Genomic DNA, 19,718 nt, shown 5'->3' with positions numbered 1-19,718 from the left:
GCTACAGCCTGCTAGAATCATTCCCCTAATGCTGCTACAGCCTGCTAGAATCATTCCCCTATTGCTGCTACAGCCTGCTAGAATCATTCCCCTAATGCTGCTACAGCCTGCTAGAATCATTCCCCTATTGCTGCTACAGCCTGCTAGAATCATTCCCCTAATGCTGCTACAGCCTGCTAGAATCATTCCCCTAATGCTGCTACAGCCTGCTAGAATCATTCCCCTATTGCTGCTACAGCCTGCTAGAATCATTCCCCTAATGCTGCTACAGCCTGCTAGAATCATTCCCCTAATGCTGCTACAGCCTGCTAGAATCATTCCCCTATTGCTGCTACAGCCTGCTAGAATCATTCCCGGGTGGCTCTCCCTCTTGCTTGTAAATTGAATCAGGTGTCATACGAGCTGCCACATAAATCTCATAGTACACTCTGCACACAACACAGGGGTCAACTGAGGTCAACCACTTATTAATCCCTGTTAACAGACAGAGAGAAACAACAGGGAAACAAGGGCTGACGTGGAGCCAAAGTTAGTCAACAACCCCCACCCCCCCTTACATAGCACAACAGCACCCCACAATGCTTGACCCCTTTCCACACACCCACAGGGAAACACACACACACACACACACACACACACACACACACACACACACACACACACACAGGAAATAGGATAGAGAAAAGAGGATAGAGGATACAACAACAAAAAGGAGGAATGGAGACATGGAGAAAGGGATGGAGAGAGGGAGAGGGATGAGAGACCGAGAGGGATGAGAGAGAGGGATGAGAGATGAGAGAGAGAGTAATGATGGAGAGAGAGAGAGATGAGAGAGAGAGTAATGATGGAGAGAGAGAGAGAGAGAGAGAGAGAGTAATGATGGAGAGAGAGAGAGAGAGAGAGAGAGGGATGGGTGGAGAGAGAGAGGGATGAAAATAGAGAGAGGGCGAGAGAGATGGATGGAGAGAGAGATGAAGAGAGAGAGAGAGAGAGAGAGAGAGAGAGAGAGAGAGAGAGAGAGAGAGAGAGAGAGGGATGGAGTGAGAGAGAGAGGGATGGAGTGAGAGAGAGGGCGATGGAGTGAGAGAGAGAGCAGGATGGAGAGAGAGAGAGGGGTGGAGAGAGAGAGAGAGAGAGAGAGAGAGAGAGAGGGGGATGGAGAGAGAGAGAGGGGTGGAGAGAGAGAGAGGAGAGGGGTGGAGTGAGAGAGAGAGAGAGAGAGAGAGAGAGAGCGAGAGAGACAGAGACAGAGAGAGAGATGGAGTGAGAGAGAGAGGGGGGTGGAGTGAGAGAGAGAGGGGGGGTGGAGAGAGAGAGAGGGATGGGTGAGAGAGAGAGGGATGAAAATAGAGAGAGGAGAGAGAGAGGATGGAGAGAGAGAGAGAGCAGGATGGAGAGAGAGAGGGATGGAGAAATAGAGAGAGGGGGATGGAGTGAGAGAGAGAGAGAGAGGAGAGAGAGAGAGAGAGAGAGAGGAGAGAGAGAGAGAGAGAGAGAGAGAGAGAGAGAGAGGAGGGATGGAGAGAGAGAGAGAGAGAGAGAGAGAGAGAGAGAGAGAGAGAGAGAGAGAGAGGAGGATGGAGAGAGAGAGAGAGAGGAGGATGGAGAGAGAGAGAGGAGGATGGAGAGAAGAGAGAGAGAGAGAGGAGGATGGGAGAGAGAGGAGGGGAGGATGGAGAGAGAGAGAGAGAGAGAGAGAGAGAGAGAGAGAGAGAGAGAGAGAGAGGAGGATGGAGAGAGAGAGGGAGAGAGAGGAGGATGAGAGAGAGAGAGAGAGGAGAGGATGAGAGAGAGAGAGAAGGATGGAGAGAGAGAGGAGGATGGAGAGAGAGAGAGAGAGAGAGAGGAGGATGGAGAGAGAGAGAGAGGGAGGATGGAGAGAGAGAGAGGAGGGGGGGGTAAAGAGAGAGAGAGAGATGGAGTGAGGAGAGACAGAGGGATGGAGTGAGAGGAGAGGGATGGAGAGAGAGAGAGAGGGGGGGTGGAGAGAGAGAGAGAGGGATTGAGAAGAGAGAGGGGATGGGTGAGAGAGAGGGATTGAGAGAGAGAGGGGGATGGAGTGAGAGAGAGAGAGGGGATGGAGAGAGAGAGAGGGAGGATGGAGAGAGAGCGAGAGAGAGGGGGGGTGGAGAGAGAGAGCAAGAGAGAGGGGGATGGAGAGAGAGAGAAAGAGAGATAGAGAGGGGGGGGGGTGGAGAGAGAGAGGGGATGGAGAGAGAGAGAGAGAGAGATGGAGAGAGAGATAGATGGAGAGAGAGTGAGAGAGAGGGGGATGGAGAGAGAGAGTAGCAGTTGCAGCAGTGGGGTGTGGGATGTCCTGATCATGAGAATGGACAAGATCTGTCTCTATCGCTGACCTCCTTTCCATTTATGTGTTTGTGCTGGGTATGTACTGTATGTGTGAGAGAGAGAGAGGGCGGGATGGATGGATAGATCATTTTTATTGTTTATTTCACTTATTGTATATTATCTACCTCACTTGCTTTGGCAATGTTAACACATGTTTCCCATGCCAATAAAGCCCCTTGAATTGAGAGAGAGAGATGGGTGTGGAGAGAGAGAGAGATGGAGAAAGAGAGAGAGAGAGGGGTGTGGGTGTGGAGAGAGAGAGAGAGAGGTGATATTGAAGGGAGGACAGGATCTGTCTCTATCAATCATTCTGCCTGATCAGCAGCCCACTCACAACAGCCAGCAATTCAATACCAGCACTGAAGACAGTGTGTTATGTGGTTGTGTATGTGTGTGTTATAACAAGGGCTGTGGACTATGTAAAGAGAGAAAGGGTGTGTGGGAGAATATCTATCGTTCCAGTACTGTATATGAGCATCATATTGCAGTATAATTACAGATTCATATCAATCTGATATGGTTACTGTATATGTGTGACGTTGTGTGTGAGGGGTATTTTATGTAGGAGTATAATCCTTGGCTGGAAAACAACGGTGCATCATCTCCCCTCTGTATTGACACCTTCACTATACATCTATTCTCTTTCACCCTCATCTCTTTATCACTGCCTCTCTCTGTCACTCATCTCCCCCTCATTCCATTCTCTCTCATCCCCTTTGTCTCTCTCTCTCTCTCATCCCCCTTTCTTTCTCATCCCCCCTTTCTCTCTCTCTCTTTCACCCTCAACTCTTTATCACTGCCTCTCTCTGTCACTCATCTCCCCCTCATTCCATTTCTCTCTCATCCCCCTTTGTCTCTCTCTCTCTCATCCCCTTTCTTTCTCATCCCCCTTTCTCTCTCTCTCTTTCACCCTCATCTCTTTATCACTGCCTCTCTCTGTCACTCATCTTCCCCTCATTCCATTCTCTCTCATCCCCCTTTCTCTCTCTCTCTCTCATCCCCCTTTCTCTCTCTCTCTCTCATCCCCTTTCTCTCTCTCTCTCTCTCATCCCCCTTTCTCTCTCTCTCTCTCATCCCCCTTTTCTCTCTCTCTCTCTCTCATCCCCCTTCTCTCTCTCTCTCTCCCTCATCCCCCTTTCTCTCTCTCTCTCTCTCTCATCCCCCTTTCTCTCTCTCTCTCTCTCATCCCCCTTTCTCTCTCTCTCTCATCCCCCTTTCTCTCTCTCTCTCATCCCCCTTTCTCTCTCTCTCTCTCATCCCCCTTTTCTCTCTCTCTCTCTCTCACCCCCCTTTCTCTCTCTCTCTCTCATCCCCCTTTCTCTCTCTCTCTCTCATCCCCCTTTCTCTCTCTCTCTCTCTCATCCCCCTTTCTCTCTCTCTCTCTCTCATCCCCCTTTCTCTCACTCAGAGGATCAACTAATCTCTTGTGGATTGTAAAGGACAAACCTGCTGTTGCAATCCCTGTGTGTGTGTGTGTGTGTGTGTGTGTGTGTGTGTGTGTGTGTGTGTGTGTGTGTGTGTGTGTGTGTGTGTGTGTGTGTGTGTGTGTGTGTGTGTGTGTGTGTGTGTGTGTGTGTGTGTGTATTCCAATGTGGCAGCCTCTACATAGTATATTGCTACTATGTATCCAAGTCTCATTCTGACTTCCAGTGCATTAACATACAACTGCAACCATAATGTATTCCTACCAGTGGACTCAGAGATGATGTTGTTCCAGACGTTTGTTCCTGCCGTGACTCTCTGCTGTGGTCTCTCTTGTGGCAAGGCTTGCTTTTTCATGAATTTCTCTTGACTTTAACCTTTAATAGCCCAGTTAACCATGAATAACCCAGTTAACCATGAGTAACCCAGTTAACCATGAATAACCCAGTTAACCATGAATAACCCAGTTAACCATGAATAACCCAGTTAACCATGAATAACCCAGTTAACCATGAACCACCCAGTTAACCATGAACCACCCAGTTAACCATGAACCACCCAGTTAACCATGAACCACCCAGTTAACCATGAACCACCCAGTTAACCATGAACCACCCAGTTAAACATGAACAACCCAGTTAAACATGAACAACCCAGTTAACCGTGAACAACCCAGTTAACCATGAACAACCCAGTTAAACATGAACAACCCAGTTAACCATGAGTAACCCAGTTAACCATGAGTAACCCAGTTAACCATGAATAACCCAGTTAACCATGAGTAACCCAGTTAACCATGAGTAACCCAGTTAACCGTGAACAACCCAGTTAACCGTGAACAACCCAGTTAACCATGAGTAACCCAGTTAACCATGAGTAACCCAGTTAACCATGAGTAACCCAGTTAACCATGAGTAACCCAGTTAACCATGAGTAACCCAGTTAACCATGAGTAACCCAGTTAGAACCAAAGTGATGAAACTGAGATGAAACAGATTTTTCAACAGAGGCCTGTTTCTGCATGAGTGAGATCTTGACCGTTCCAGGTTTGATCTGCTGTACAGTATGATACAGTATGACTGCCTGCTTGAGCTTCCTGCTCAAAGGACAGTGACTGTGCCCACTAGGATAAACGGTCAGCCCTTCCCCTGTCTGGGAGGCACACAGCCAGCCACTCTTCAGGTCTCAGACGAGGAAATCGTGGCAGCTTCTGTGCATACCTATCCTTTATCGCCTCTGTGTGCTGCACCAACCGCAAACACACACATATACCCCCCCCCCCCCCCACCAATGTGGCACAAGGCTGATTTAAAAGTAATTTAATTACTGAAATGCAATTAATTCAGCACTCACTGGCAAGCAGAGGAGTGACACACACACACACACACACACACACACACACACACACACACCCCGAGTTCACAGCCAGCTCATCATCAGAGATTAACAAACGATACGTCATGGGATTAATGGGATTAATAACAGAATATGGTTGTTTGTCTCAGTTTATTTCTATGACGCATACAAGCAAAGTGGAGATTTTTTTTTCTCCAATGGCTTTGGTGGAGGTGGTGTAGACCTAGTGAACTAACTGGTTTGCTATTTTTCAATCATTTTTAAGTAACATGTTCTTGATCATTTGCATTAGCATTGTTATTCATGTTAGTCAAAATGTGTGTCATGGCAAAATGTGTAGAATAGCAGGAAATTAGCTTTAAACTGCAACATTTTATCTCAGCATCATGGCAAAATGTGTAGAATATCATTATAAAACTGCCAATTTATTTTCAACACTACTTGTGTTAAAAATGCAGGAAGAAGTGAACTGTTTCAATAAACAACAATGTTTTCCTGGCCTGGGCGTGTGGTGCCCCGAGGTCTGGGCGTGTGGTTCCCTGGGGCCTGGGCGTGTGGTTCCCCGGGGCCTGTGCGTGTGGTGCCCTGGGGCCTGGGCGTGTGGTGCCCCGGGGCCTGGGCGTGTGGTGCCCCGGGTGGGAAATCAACCCTCTTATTATAACATAAAACACTTGAGAGAAGGAATTTCCAGTCAATACTAGGCGTAATCCATTTCAAGGACATTAGAGACCCACAATATTGTAATTGTGTGTGTCCTCAACTGGCTATCGATGATGCCTTTTGTGAATAGATCATCTTTTTTGTTAGATTAATAGACTCAGTACAGACAAAATTATCAGAAAACACAAAGTGACAGAGAATATTCCTCGTGGTCGCCTAGTAACTTCATTTTTGCCATGGCATAAAACCGCACCTTTATCATGTGAAAACATGAACATATCACAAACTATGATAAAATCACCAATCGTCAAATCTAAACGTGAAAATGGCAGCAATCAAACCATTGATGTATAACTGATATACACACAATGCTTTCAACATATTTTTGCGTATTTCAAAAGATCGTAAATATGCCTTACCGAACGGTATCGGGTAGTTACTGGAGGGATGCTGTACGGTCTCTTGCGTTGCCTCGCTGTTTCTCTTCACCGCCGCGGCAGGTCGCTCTCCGAGCTAAATATTTTCGCTCTTGTCCCACCCTCTCCATGCGCTGATTGGTTCTTCACTACCCTTCCTGTAAAACTACGCACTCTTTTGATTTCAGTACTTTTTTTTCTACTATCAATGTAACATTTTTGTTTGCCTGGGATGGAGTTTGTCTGTGAGAGATGTCGTTTTTGTATTATTTTTTGTTGGCTAAATAAGCTTGTTGACGCTTTAGTTGTTTCGTGTAGAACGCCACATAATTGCTTGAACTAGTTGGGAGTTGTAGTTTTTATAGTTACTATGTCTTTATCACTGCCATTATTGGAGACGTATAAAAAAACTACAACCGTCAACCCATTTGGTGGACAGCTGAAAAAAAAACCTTTGCCCAGACAGTTTGATCATACATAAAACTTCCGTCTTTGAATGAGAAAAGAAAACACTCGACTGGCTAATGCTAGTCACGGCAAATGAGCCTACTTCGGTCTAAATAAGCAGCATACCACGGTGTAAACAGGTATGTAGCTAAAGGCAACGTTACTATTTCACCAACTAACGTTAGAAAATCGTTTTTTGTTTGTTTTTGTTTAGCTAGTTAACGTTAGCTACCTTCCTGGACGATGAGTCCTACAAATTGGCTATGGCAACTAAGTTACTATTTAGAAATGATCCTCACTGTAATTTAAGTATGTTTAGCTAACAGGTGATCATGATAGATAGGAGTTGTCGGTGGATTAGGACAATGAAATTACTAACTACAAGCAACAACTGTGGGCATTATATAACTACACTTAAATGATCTAGTTAATATTCTTAGTGTGGTACTCTTCCAGTGGCAGGTGACACCCAGTTTGCTAAAATAGCTAGCTTAGCTAACAACCGACGAAACTTGTTTACGTAGCTAAGCGCTAGTTGGCTACCTAGCCTCGGTTCAGTCAGTTTACGTAACTGGTTGGCTATCGACAAACGCTACCGGTTCCGTTAACGTCGCACGGTAGCTGCTAGCTAGTCTGTCTGTCGAGACGGGACAAACTCATTTCACCGCACTTCTATACAAACTGATTTTCTTAGTAAGTTAGGAGAGCATTTTCCTAACCTTAACCTGTCGCCTAACCTGCTACGGAAAAAGTCACTTCGTTATCGAAGTGACGAACTGTGTTCGCCTTGTCAAGACCGAGTCGAGGGGTGTATTTATTCTGCTGATTCTGGTGCAAATGGTCTCTTCAACGGAAGCGAACGAAACGAGTTATGTTAACCTTATGTTATGTTACCTAAATCTGTCCCATATAAACTCTGGTGGTGTTTGGACAAATGACTACACAGCAGTTTTCATCAAACGATGACATCATTATAATAAAATGTCACGAGTAGTTGGAAATGTAATTAGCACATTTGAGAGACATCTGTTGTAAATGCTGTACATTTCTCCATATCATCTGGCTTATCTGATCAGTCAGCTGTCCACGGCCCTTACTTTCTGTGACAAATGACTCTGTAGACATTAAATTAAGTTTAACAGCCAGTAATAAACCTATACATTTTTACAATGTGATTAAGGCATTACTGCCTGAAATAACATATTAATGGACTTAGATGTATAGCTTGGTCTTTGTACCATGACAGACTGGACAACTGAGACCTTCATTCTTAAAAGTGATGTCATGTTCTGCAGGCCAGTGGCCCATCTAATCAGCATATTGCCCACAGTAAAGCTGGCCAGATAAGTCAACGGAGAGGAGCATAGTGTTAGGTAAGAAAGAATGTGTCCAATCTGTTGCCTTTCCTCAGCCATTGCCCCCCCCCCCCCACACACACACACCCACACACCCACACTCTTCACTGATTGGTGGGAATGTGTCTAGTCTCACTATGGTTCCTTAAGGCTGTTATCAAGTCCTTTCAAATCAGTGACCATGAAGGAAATGAGTCAAGAAATGGAAGCTTGTTGTGAGATTATTGGGACATGGCCTAAGGCAATGGTGTCAAACTCATTCCATGGAGAGTCTAGTAAAAACCAAATGTTATTGGTCACACACACATGGTTAGCAGATGTTAATGCAGGTGTAGTGAAATGCTTGTGCTTCTAGTTCAGACATTCTAAGTAAAGGAATGGAAAGAGAATATATATATACAAGGATGAGTAATGACAGAGCGGCATCGGCAAGATTCAATAGATGGTATAAAAGTATATACATATGAGATGAGTAATGTAAGATGCGTAAACATTATTCAAGTGACTAGAGTTCCATTTATTAAAGTGGCCAATGATTTCAAGTCTGTATGTTGGCAGCAGCCTCTCTGTTAGTGATGGCTGTTTAACAGTCTGATGGCCTTCAGATAGAAGCTGTTTCTCAGTCTCTCGGTCCCAGCTTTGATGCACCTGTACTGACCTCACCTTCTGGATGGTAGCGTGGTGAACAGGCAGTGGCTCGGGTGGTTGTTGTCCTTGATGATCTTTTTGTCCTTCCTGTGACATCGGCTGCTGTAGATGTCACGGTTTCTGTGGGTTTTCCTTTCAATAACTCCTAGGCAACCAGGTGAGGGTAGTTCTTTACTAATTACTGACTTTATTTCATCAAGTACAAGGGAGGAGGGGAAATCCGCAGCCACTCGGCCCTCCGTGGAATGAGTTTGACACGTGGAGTCTCCAGGATCAGTTTTCCCTGCCTCCATCCTGGTCTGAAAGGAATAAAGAGGGGTGAAACTGACCTGGGAGCAGTGCTCAGAGCAGCCACTAGCTATGGTTTTATTAACACCCTCTGAAGACACTGCCTGCCTGGCAGAAATAAAACTGTCACCTTTCGTCAGCTGGGGCTGAGTCATGGAATCGCAGTGACAGAGGGAAAGAAACCGTCACTCAGTATCTGCAGAACAAGGGCAGCAGTGACACTCCCTCCTGGCCTCTAATTGCATCCAGTTACACACAGTGAAGAGCTGTCTGGTAATGGTCCAGGGTGACGTCATACAGTAGATAATGCTGCTGAAAGTGTCAGTCAGTAGGAGGATAGAGAACCTTATCATGCTTGCTCAGATGCCCAGGTGTACACAGGCAGGGCCAGGTGTCTTGTAGAGCTTAGGGTCTGTGTCGGTCTCTCCACACCCACCTCCCTGCACCACATGTTTGACTTTGAACCGGAGCCAGATGGAATGTTTACCTGGTTATATAATGTCATCGCCCTCCAAGGCTAGACCTTGTTTGTTGACGTAGACATTACTAGGACAAAACAAGGCCTACATTTAGACGTCAAGCAATGAAAATAGCCTAAATGAGGTATTATAGTGATGAAGTAGGCTATGTAATGTTGGATTGTCTTTTCTGTCCTTTACCTCCCATTCTATCCCCCATACCCTTTCTACCCCCGTCTTCTCTCCTCAGGTCCTGCCCCCCCCCACAGCTTTCTCTTCTCTGAGTGTTGTAATCAGTGAATGAGGTGAGCCCTGCCCTGGAAGCAGCCTTCACTCCATACACATATACAGACACACGTACAGAAACGTTGGCCTCTGGACGAGGATGACAATGGAAGAGATGAAGAATGAAGCAGAGACGACCTCAATGGTTTCCATGACACTCTACACTGTGATGTACCCCGTCTTCCACGAGGTAAGGAGGAAAGGATTTGGTAAAGACAGGCTGTTGAATGAGAAATAGGGTCAGGGTAAATGGGTCTCTATAAAATCGGTGTTGTGGAGAACGCGGACAGAATCACGGAATACAGACATAAAAACAGAATTCAGCAGTATTCAAAAATCTATTGATGAACTATAAATGTATTGAATTTATTTGAAAATGCATTATTTTGGCCAAGATTGTCATATGACATGAAGAAAATGCATTAGGGATTCATACTTTCCTTCATCTTGTTGAAGAGGAAACTGCACAGGAACGCCCCTTTCTGTGTGAGCCCGTTTTGTCTGCCACGTTGTGTTGCCGTTATTGGTGATGCTAATGTAATGACAACTGTTTTGTTGTGGACTTAGAACTTCCAATTGTGTTGTTTTTCTATTAAAACACTGCTTTTGAGAGTGAGAACCTGAACAAACGGGGGGGGGGGGGGAAACAGAAATCCAGAAACAAAGAGGAGGAAAATTGAATTTGAGGGGGGGAAACAGAATCTGGCAAAAATGAATCAGATTTTCAAGGGTCGTATAGGTGTCATTTGGCAGGAAGATAGAGTGGAAGAAGAGGGGTTGTCACAGGTCACAGAGAGGGCAGTGGGAGATTGTGTTTAAAGGGGTGAGGGAGGTAGGGAAGAGCGAGGGATGGAGGAGTGTAATAATTACTGTGTATAGCACCAGTGTCTCTCTGATGATGCAAAGGAGTTCCCTGTGGCCACTTTGATGTGGGGAGGTTGCTGTTTCACTGACTCAGCTAGTCCAGGTATTAGTCACACACACACACAACTATCCTTCCGGGACCAAACAATTTATTCCAATTCAAAATCCTATTTTCCCTAATCGTAAACCCAAACTCCTAAACCTAACCATAAAATACCAATTTTCCCTGTGGGGACAGACAAAATGTCCCCACTTATCAAAATGTCCTGGTTTTACTCTCCTTGTAAGGACTCCTAGTACCCACAAGGAGAGTAAAACCAATAACACACAGGCTTGTTTTGTTCAATGTTTGTGTACCAGTGCACTGTAGTTTTTGTTGTTGTCTGCTGTGTTAGCTAATGAGATGGTTTTTCCATGTATGTAGCTACTAACTATGCAGTTTGAAGTGTTTTCGTGTTGTGGTAATTAGTATAGGTGTGTGTTTTTGAGATGTGTGTATTCTATGTTAATTAGAAGCTGGTATCTGTTTGAGATGTGTGTATTCTATGTTAATTAGAAGCTGGTATCTGTAAGAAGGGTTTTGATGCAGTGATAATGTGTTTACAGTTGGAGAGAGTGAACCTGTCGGCAGCACAGACCCTGAGGGCAGCGTTTATAAAGGTAAGGAGACGGAGGGACAGGGCAGCGTTTATACACGGAGGGGGACAGGGCAGCGTTTATACACGGAGGGGGACAGGGCAGCGTTTATACACGGAGGGGGACGGGGCAGCGTTTATACACGGAGGGGGACGGGGCAGCGTTTATACACGGAGGGGGACGGGGCAGCGTTTATACACGGAGGGGGACGGGGCAGCGTTTATACACGGAGGGGGACGGGGCAGCGTTTATACACGGAGGGGGACGGGGCAGCGTTTATACACGGAGGGGGACGGGGCAGCGTTTATACACGGAGGGGGACGGGGCAGCGTTTATACACGGAGGGGGACGGGGCAGCGTTTATACACGGAGGGGGACGGGGCAGCGTTTATACACGGAGGGGGACGGGGCAGCGTTTATACACGGAGGGGGACGGGGCAGCGTTTATACACGGAGGGGGACGGGGCAGCGTTTATACACGGAGGGGGACGGGGCAGCGTTTATACACGGAGGGGGACGGGGCAGCGTTTATACACGGAGGGGGACGGGGCAGCGTTTATACACGGAGGGGGACGGGGCAGCGTTTATACACGGAGGGGGACGGGGCAGCGTTTATACACGGAGGGGGACGGGGCAGCGTTTATACACGGAGGGGGACGGGGCAGCGTTTATACACGGGGGGAGGGGGAGGACACTTTGGTCAATTCTGAGTTCAATTCAAGATAACCGTCGACACAAAGAAAGATTGCTCTTCTCATAGCCCATTCCCACAATAGCCTGCTGGAGAGCTGTCTTGAATTAGCAGCAGGTGCAGGATCCATAGCCGCCTTCCTATCATAGAGGAAGCCTGAGCTGGAATGTGAAGCTAACTGAAACTGGCTAGCTTAGAAAACTCAGAGTAGATCTAACTAGCTTCGTAAAATACTCCTATGAGTGGTTCCACTGTTCCAGTTTGATTCAAATCTGTCTTTGATTGACAGTGTCTAACTCCGATCATGGGTCTGTGTTCTATTATCGTAAATGTGTGTGTTTTTGTGGTTGATTAGTAATGCCTGGTGTGTGTCTGCATATGTTCTGTGGCTGATTGTCCAGTGTTTCCCCTATTCATTTAGCGCTGCTGCTAAATCGTTGCCGCCACTCCAAAAATATATAAACAAACAAACACGTATAAAGTATGTCAAAGATAATGAAGCTATATATATTTTTAAAGATAATGAAGCTATATATATTTTTAAAGATAATGAAGCTATATATATTTTTAAAGATAATGAAGCTATATATATTTTCAAAGATAATGAAGCTATATATATTTTCAAAGATAATGAAGCTATATATATTTAAAGATAATGAAGCTATATATATTTAAAGATAATGAAGCTATATATATTTTTTAAAGATAATGAAGCTATATATATTTTTAAAGATAATGAAGCTATATATATTTTTAAAGATAATCTTTCGGATCTAACAATTGCCAAAATAAAAATGAGAATCTACAATTCCCCAAATGTCATGGGGCCCCATTGATTTCGTTTACAAAATGTGCAGAATAACAGGAAATTTACTTTAAAATTGTTATTTTTCTTTTTTTAATCCCTAATGACAAAATGCTAGGGGAAACATTGTTGTCATAGACTGATGTGTGTTCTGTGGTTGATTAGCAGAGCCTGATGTGTGTTCTGTGATTGATTGTCAGGCTGAGAAGGAGAACCCAGGGCTGACCCAGGACATCATCATGAAGATCCTGGAGAAGAAGAAAGTGGAGGTCAACTTCACTGAGTCACTACTGCGAATGGCTGCAGACGATGTGGAAGGTGTGTGTCTGTCTGTTTCTGATTGTGTGTCTCTCTCTGTTCTGCAGTGAATAACCTAGTCCTAGATGATGATGATAGGTATTGTGCATCTGTGTACAGTACCGTCTCTCACCTCAGGATGGTGCTGTTTCTCCACTAATAAAACAACCTCTCCATCCTGTGAGACATTTCTTCCCTCCAGGCTTGAATTTTCTCTCCTGCATGGCCTGATTGATGGTAGTAATGAATTCATGTGCACAGAATGAGAAGCTCAGCTATAGTTACACACGGACACACAGTCACACCGTGATGTGAGGGCCTTTGCTTCTGTTTGAATACTAAATAAACAGTGCCTTCAGAAAGTATTCATACCCCTTGACTTATTCCACATTTTGTATTAAATAGATCTCACCCATCTACACACGATAACGACAAAGTAAAAGCCTTGAAATAAAATTAAAACATTTTGCAAATGTATTAAAAATGAAATACAGAAATAAGTATTACCACCCCTGAGTCAAATCATGTTCGAATAACCTTTTGCAGCGATTACAGCTGTGAGTCTTTCGGGGTAAGTCTTAAGAGTTTTGCACACCTGGATTGTACAATATTTGCACATTATTCTTTAAAAAAATTATTCAAGCTCTTGTCAAGTTGGTTGTTGATCATTGCTAGACAGCCATTTTCAAGTCTTGCCATTGATTTTCAAGCCAATTTTAAGTCAACTGTAACTCGGCCTCTTCTGTTTCTTTTTATCACGAAAAACTCCCTAGTCCTTGCCGACGACAAGCGTACCCATAACATGATGCAGCCACCACCATGAAAATATGTAAAGTGGTTCTCGTTGATGTTGTGCTGGATTTTCCCTGAACATAACACTGTATTCGGGACGTAAAGTTAATTTCTTTCCCTTTTTTGCAGTATTACTTTAGTGTATTGTTGCGAACAGGATGCATGTTTTGGAATATTTTTATTCTGTACAGTCTTCCTTATTTTCCCTCTTTCAATTAGGTTAGTATTGTGGAGTAACTACAATGTTGATCACAGCCATTAAACTGTAACTGTTTTAAAGCCACCATTGGCCTCATGGTGAAATACCCTGAGCGGTTTCCTTCCTCTCCGGCAACTGAGTTAGGAAGGACACCTGTGTCTTTGGTAGTGACTGGGTGTATTGATACACCATCCGAAGTGTAATTAGTAACTTCACCATGCTGAAAGGGATATTCAATGTATTTTAATATTTTTGATCTACCAATAGGTGCCCTTTGCGAGGCATTGGAAAACCTCCCTGGTCTTTGTGATAATCTGTGTTTGAAATACACTGCTCAACTGATGGACCTTACAGATCATTGTTTGTGTGGGGTACAGAGATGAGGTAGTCATTCAACAATATTATTGCACACGGAGCGAGTCCATGCAAGTTATTATATAACTTGTTAATTAAGCAAATATTTACTCCTGAACTTATTTAGACTTTCCACAAGTAAGGGGTGACTCAAGATATCCGTTTTTAACTAGTAAAACCTTCTGAAGGAGCTGTACCTCCTGCTGTCAGCAAGGTTACACTGCAGTGGCACCTTTTTTTCTAACTTTCCTCTCACACTGAAAAGTGTGTGTGTGTGTTCAGGCGCACACACACACTGCTCTCTGGGTGGGGCTGTTCTGTCAGGGTCTGGAATGCTCTCTACATTCCACCGCTTCTTTTTGTTGACATGACTGTCTCCATGGTGACTAAGGCTGTGGCTCTCTTCCTGTGTGTGTGTGTGTGTGTGTGTGTGTGTGTGTGTATATAGAGTTCATGATTGACAGGCCGGAGCAGGAGTTCCAGGACTTGAATGACAAGGCTCGGGCACTCAAACACATCCTCAGCAAGATCCCAGACGAGATCAACGACAGAGTACGCTTCTTACAGACCATCAAGTCAGTACACACTCGCTCGCAGACCACCCAGCACACCTTCAGTGATGTGATTAACACTTCACAAGCACACAGTTCTCCAAAAACACACTCATTCTCTTGTTCCCATTTTCTTTCCAATGTAATAGTAAGTCTCAAGTATTACACACACACACACACACAATTCTTCTCCCCCAGACTTTTCAGGGCTTGTTTCTGTCTTGGTTCAATTTACCAGTTCTCAAATTGAATTTGTTGAGTCACTCTAAGTAACTTTGTCAGTGGAATATTTAGAAAAAAAATATTTGGAACATAGTAGAATTCAGCTTTATTTAAAAGTGCGGTTCTAGAAAGGAGGTAAGGATGGAGGGAAGGTGAAGGAGTAAGAGGTGAGATGGTTCAAGATGTCTGACTGCTGGTGGACTAAGGAGTAAGAGAGGTGAGATGGTTCAAGATGTCTGACTGCTGGTGGACTAAGGAGTAAGAGAGGTGAGATGGTTCAAGATGTCTGACTGCTGTTGGACTAAGAAGTAAGAGAGGTGATATGGTTCTAGATGTCTGTCTGCTGTTGTAGTCATTGTCCACAGACGGGGCCTAAAATGAACACCTGCCAAATGCTGGTAGATGTTCATTTCACCAGCCACGGTGGACTAAAGAACTAAGAATCCTATATAGCCTATTCCACCTGGTGCTGAAACTGCCTGGCTGGGGCTGTCTGCATGTGAAGAACTGAGTGAAAGATTCAGCCATAGAAGTTGGTCTAATTTACTTGAAACTGAAGTGAAACTTTGTTCACAAGCTAGGTTGTTTTTCTATGTTTGAGTTTCAACTGCTAGAGAAGAGAAGACAAAGCTTCTACTAGTCAGAGTCAGTCTCACAGGGACAAACATGACTCGAGTTACCACGGTAACCTCCGGCCCTTAAAGGGGCAGGTGAAAATGTTTGTCTCGTGAGATCTTGGTTTAAAGACTCAAGTCACAAAAAATGTAATGAAATAATATACTACATTACTTCTTACTAGTAATACATGTTATACGTGTTTTAAAATGTACCTGACACATTGGCTGGTGGACCAAAAGTAATTGTTACGCTCTGTCCACAGAGATATCGCCAGCGCCATCAAGGAACTGCTGGACACCGTCAACACTGTCTTCCGGAAATACCAGTACCAGAACCGACGGGTGAGAGCACTACACACTACCTACCTACCTACACTAACTACACACTACACCCTACACACTGCGCCCTACCTACACACTACCTACACTACCTACACACTACACCCTACACACTACGCCCTACCTACACACACTACCTACACACTACCTACACTAACTACACACTACACCCTACACACTACACCCTACACACTACACCCTACACACTACGCCCTACCTACACACACTACCTACACACTACACACTACGCCCTACCTACACACACTACCTACAGACTACCTACACACTACCTACACCCTACACACTACCTACACTACCTAAACTAACTACACCCTACACACTACACCCTACACACTACGCCCTACCTACACACACTACCTACACTAACTACACACTACCTACACACTACACCCTACACACTACACCCTACACACTACGCCCTACCTACACACACTACCTACACCCTACACACTACGCCCTACCTACACACACTACCTACAGACTACCTACACCCTACACACTACCTAAACTAACTACACCCTACACACTACACCCTACACACTACGCCCTACCTACACACACTACCTATACACACTACCTACACACACACTATACACACTACCTACACACACACTATACACACTACCTACACACACACTATACACACTACCTACACACACACTATACACTACCTACACACACACTATACACTACCTACACACACACTATACACTACCTACACACACACTATACACTACCTACACACACACTATACACTACCTACACACACACTACCTATACACTACCTACACACACACTACCTATACACTACCTACACACTACCTATACATTACCTACAGTGCCTTGCGAAAGTATTCGGCCCCCTTGAACTTTGCGACCTTTTGCCACATTTCAGGCTTCAAACATAAAGATATAAAACTGTATTTTTTTGTGAAGAATCAACAACAAGTGGGACACAATCATGAAGTGGAACAACATTTATTGGATATTTCAAACTTTTTTAACAAATCAAAAACTGAAAAATTGGGTGTGCAAAATTATTCAGCCCCTTTTACTTTCAGTGCAGCAAACTCTCTCCAGAAGTTCAGTGAGGATCTCTGAATGATCCAATGTTGACCTAAATGACTAATGATGATAAATACAATCCACCTGTGTGTAATCAAGTCTCCGTATAAATGCACCTGCACTGTGATCGTCTCAGAGGTCCGTTAAATGCGCTGAGAGCATCATGAAGAACAAGGAACACACCAGGCAGGTCCGAGATACTGTTGTGAAGAAGTTTAAAGCCGGATTTGGATACAAAAAGATTTCCCAAGCTTTAAACATCCCAAGGAGCACTGTGCAAGCGATAATATTGAAATGGAAGGAGTATCAGACCACTGCAAATCTACCAAGACCTGGCCGTTCCTCTAAACTTTCAGCTCATACAAGGAGAAGACTGATCAGAGATGCAGCCAAGAGGCCCATGATCACTCTGGATGAACTGCAGAGATCTACAGCTGAGGTGGGAGACTCTGTCCATAGGACAACAATCAGTCGTATATTGCACAAATCTGGCCTTTATGGAAGAGTGGCAAGAAGAAAGCCATTTCTTAAAGATATCCATAAAAAGTGTCGTTTAAAGTTTGCCACAAGCCACCTGGGAGACACACCAAACATGTGGAAGAAGGTGCTCTGGTCAGATGAAACCAAAATTGAACTTTTTGGCAACAATGCAAAACGTTATGTTTGGCGTAAAAGCAACACAGCTCATCACCCTGAACACACCATCCCCACTGTCAAACATGGTGGTGGCAGCATCATGGTTTGGGCCTGCTTTTCTTCAGCAGGGACAGGGAAGATGGTTAAAATTGATGGGAAGATGGATGGAGCCAAATACAGGACCATTCTGGAAGAAAACCTGATGGAGTCTGCAAAAGACCTGAGACTGGGACGGAGATTTGTCTTCCAACAAGACAATGATCAAAAACATAAAGCAAAATCTACAATGGAATGGTTCAAAAATAAACATATCCAGGTGTTAGAATGGCCAAGTCAAAGTCCAGACCTGAATCCAATCGAGAATCTGTGGAAAGAACTGAAAACTGCTGTTCACAAATGCTCTCCATCCAACCTCACTGAGCTCGAGCTGTTTTGCAAGGAGGAATGGGAAAATATTTCAGTCTCTCGATGTGCAAAACTGATAGAGACATACCCCAAGCGACTTACAGCTGTAATCACAGCAAAAGGTGGCACTACAAAGTATTAACTTAAGGGGGCTGAATAATTTGCACGCCCAATTTTTCAGTTTTTGATTTGTTAAAAAAGTTTGAAATATCCAATAAATGTCGTTCCACTTCATGATTGTGTCCCACTTGTTGTTGATTCTTCACAAAAAAATACAGTTTTATATCTTTATGTTTTGAAGCCTGAAATGTGGCAAAAGGTCGCAAAGTTCAAGGGGGCCGAATACTTTCGAAAGGCACTGTACACACTACCGACACACGCTACCGACACACGCTACCGACACACGCTACCGACACACTACCTACCTATACACACTACCTACACCCTACATACTACCTACACACACTACCTACACACTACCTACCTACACACACTACCTACACACTACCTATACACTACCTACACACACCACACTACCTACACACACCACACTACCTACACACACACTACCTACTCCCTACACACTACCTACACCCTACACACACTACCTACACACACACACTACACACTACCTACCTATACACACTACCTACACCCTACATACTACCTACACACACTACCTACACACTACCTACCTACACACACTACCTACACACTACCTACCTACACACTACCTACACACTACCTATACACTAACTACACACACCACACTACCTACACACACACTACCTACACACTACCTACACACACTACCTACACCCTACACACTACCTACACACACTACCTACACATACTACCTACACACTACCTATACACACTACCTACCTACACACTACCTACCTACACACACTCACACCCTACCTACACACACACTCACACCCTACCTACACACACACTGCCTACACACACACTGCCTACACACACACTGCCTACACACACACTGCCTACACACACACACTGCCTACACACACACTGCCTACACACACACCCTGCCTACACACACCCTACCTACACACACCCTACCTACACACACACACCCTACCTACACACACACACCCTACCTACACACACACACCCTACCTACACACACACACACCCTACCTACACACACACACACCCTACCTACACACACACACCCTACCTACACACACACACACCCTACCTACACACACACACACACCCTACCTACACACACACACACACCCTACCTACACACACACACACACCCTACCTACACACACACACACACCCTACCTACACACACACACACACCCTACCTACACACACACACACACCCTACCTACACACACACACACACCCTACCTACACACACACACACACCCTACCTACACACACACACACACCCTACCTACACACACACACACACCCTACCTACCTACACACACACACCCTACCTACACACACACACCCTACCTACACACACACACAACCTACACACACACACAACCTACACACACAC

The 19,718-nt window shown here is 44.8% G+C and overlaps 2 protein-coding genes across 4 annotated transcripts in view; one reads left to right on the top strand and one right to left on the bottom strand.

Moving 5' to 3' along the window:
- The window catches only part of LOC109879232 (neuroserpin-like), a 59,943-nt gene extending 53,605 nt beyond the window's left edge, over positions 1–6,338 (bottom strand). The window contains exon 1 of the mRNA XM_031791198.1: positions 6,207–6,338. The gene's annotated coding sequence lies outside the window, so the exon portion shown is untranslated. The remainder of the gene's footprint in view (positions 1–6,206) is intronic.
- A 300-nt stretch (positions 6,339–6,638) lies between these two features.
- LOC109879234 (programmed cell death protein 10) overlaps positions 6,639–19,718 on the top strand; it is a 19,283-nt gene continuing 6,203 nt past the window's right edge. The window contains exons 1-7 of one of the 3 annotated variants that reach the window (XM_031791200.1): positions 6,665–6,790; positions 7,981–8,023; positions 9,650–9,874; positions 11,155–11,208; positions 12,881–12,998; positions 14,771–14,897; positions 15,976–16,054. In XM_031791200.1, the coding sequence (XP_031647060.1) occupies positions 9,785–9,874; positions 11,155–11,208; positions 12,881–12,998; positions 14,771–14,897; positions 15,976–16,054 (468 nt within the window). In that variant the 5' untranslated portion in view covers positions 6,665–6,790; positions 7,981–8,023; positions 9,650–9,784. Of the gene's footprint in view, positions 6,791–7,945; positions 8,024–9,649; positions 9,875–11,154; positions 11,209–12,880; positions 12,999–14,770; positions 14,898–15,975; positions 16,055–19,718 lie in introns of all 3 variants that reach the window. The other 2 variants (XM_031791199.1, XM_020471422.2) reach the window with 2 other exon arrangements.

The sequence above is a fragment of the Oncorhynchus kisutch genome, linkage group LG15 (assembly GCF_002021735.2).
Source record: "Oncorhynchus kisutch isolate 150728-3 linkage group LG15, Okis_V2, whole genome shotgun sequence".
Lineage (NCBI taxonomy): Eukaryota > Metazoa > Chordata > Actinopteri > Salmoniformes > Salmonidae > Oncorhynchus > Oncorhynchus kisutch.
This window is presented reverse-complemented; position numbering and strand designations above follow the sequence as displayed.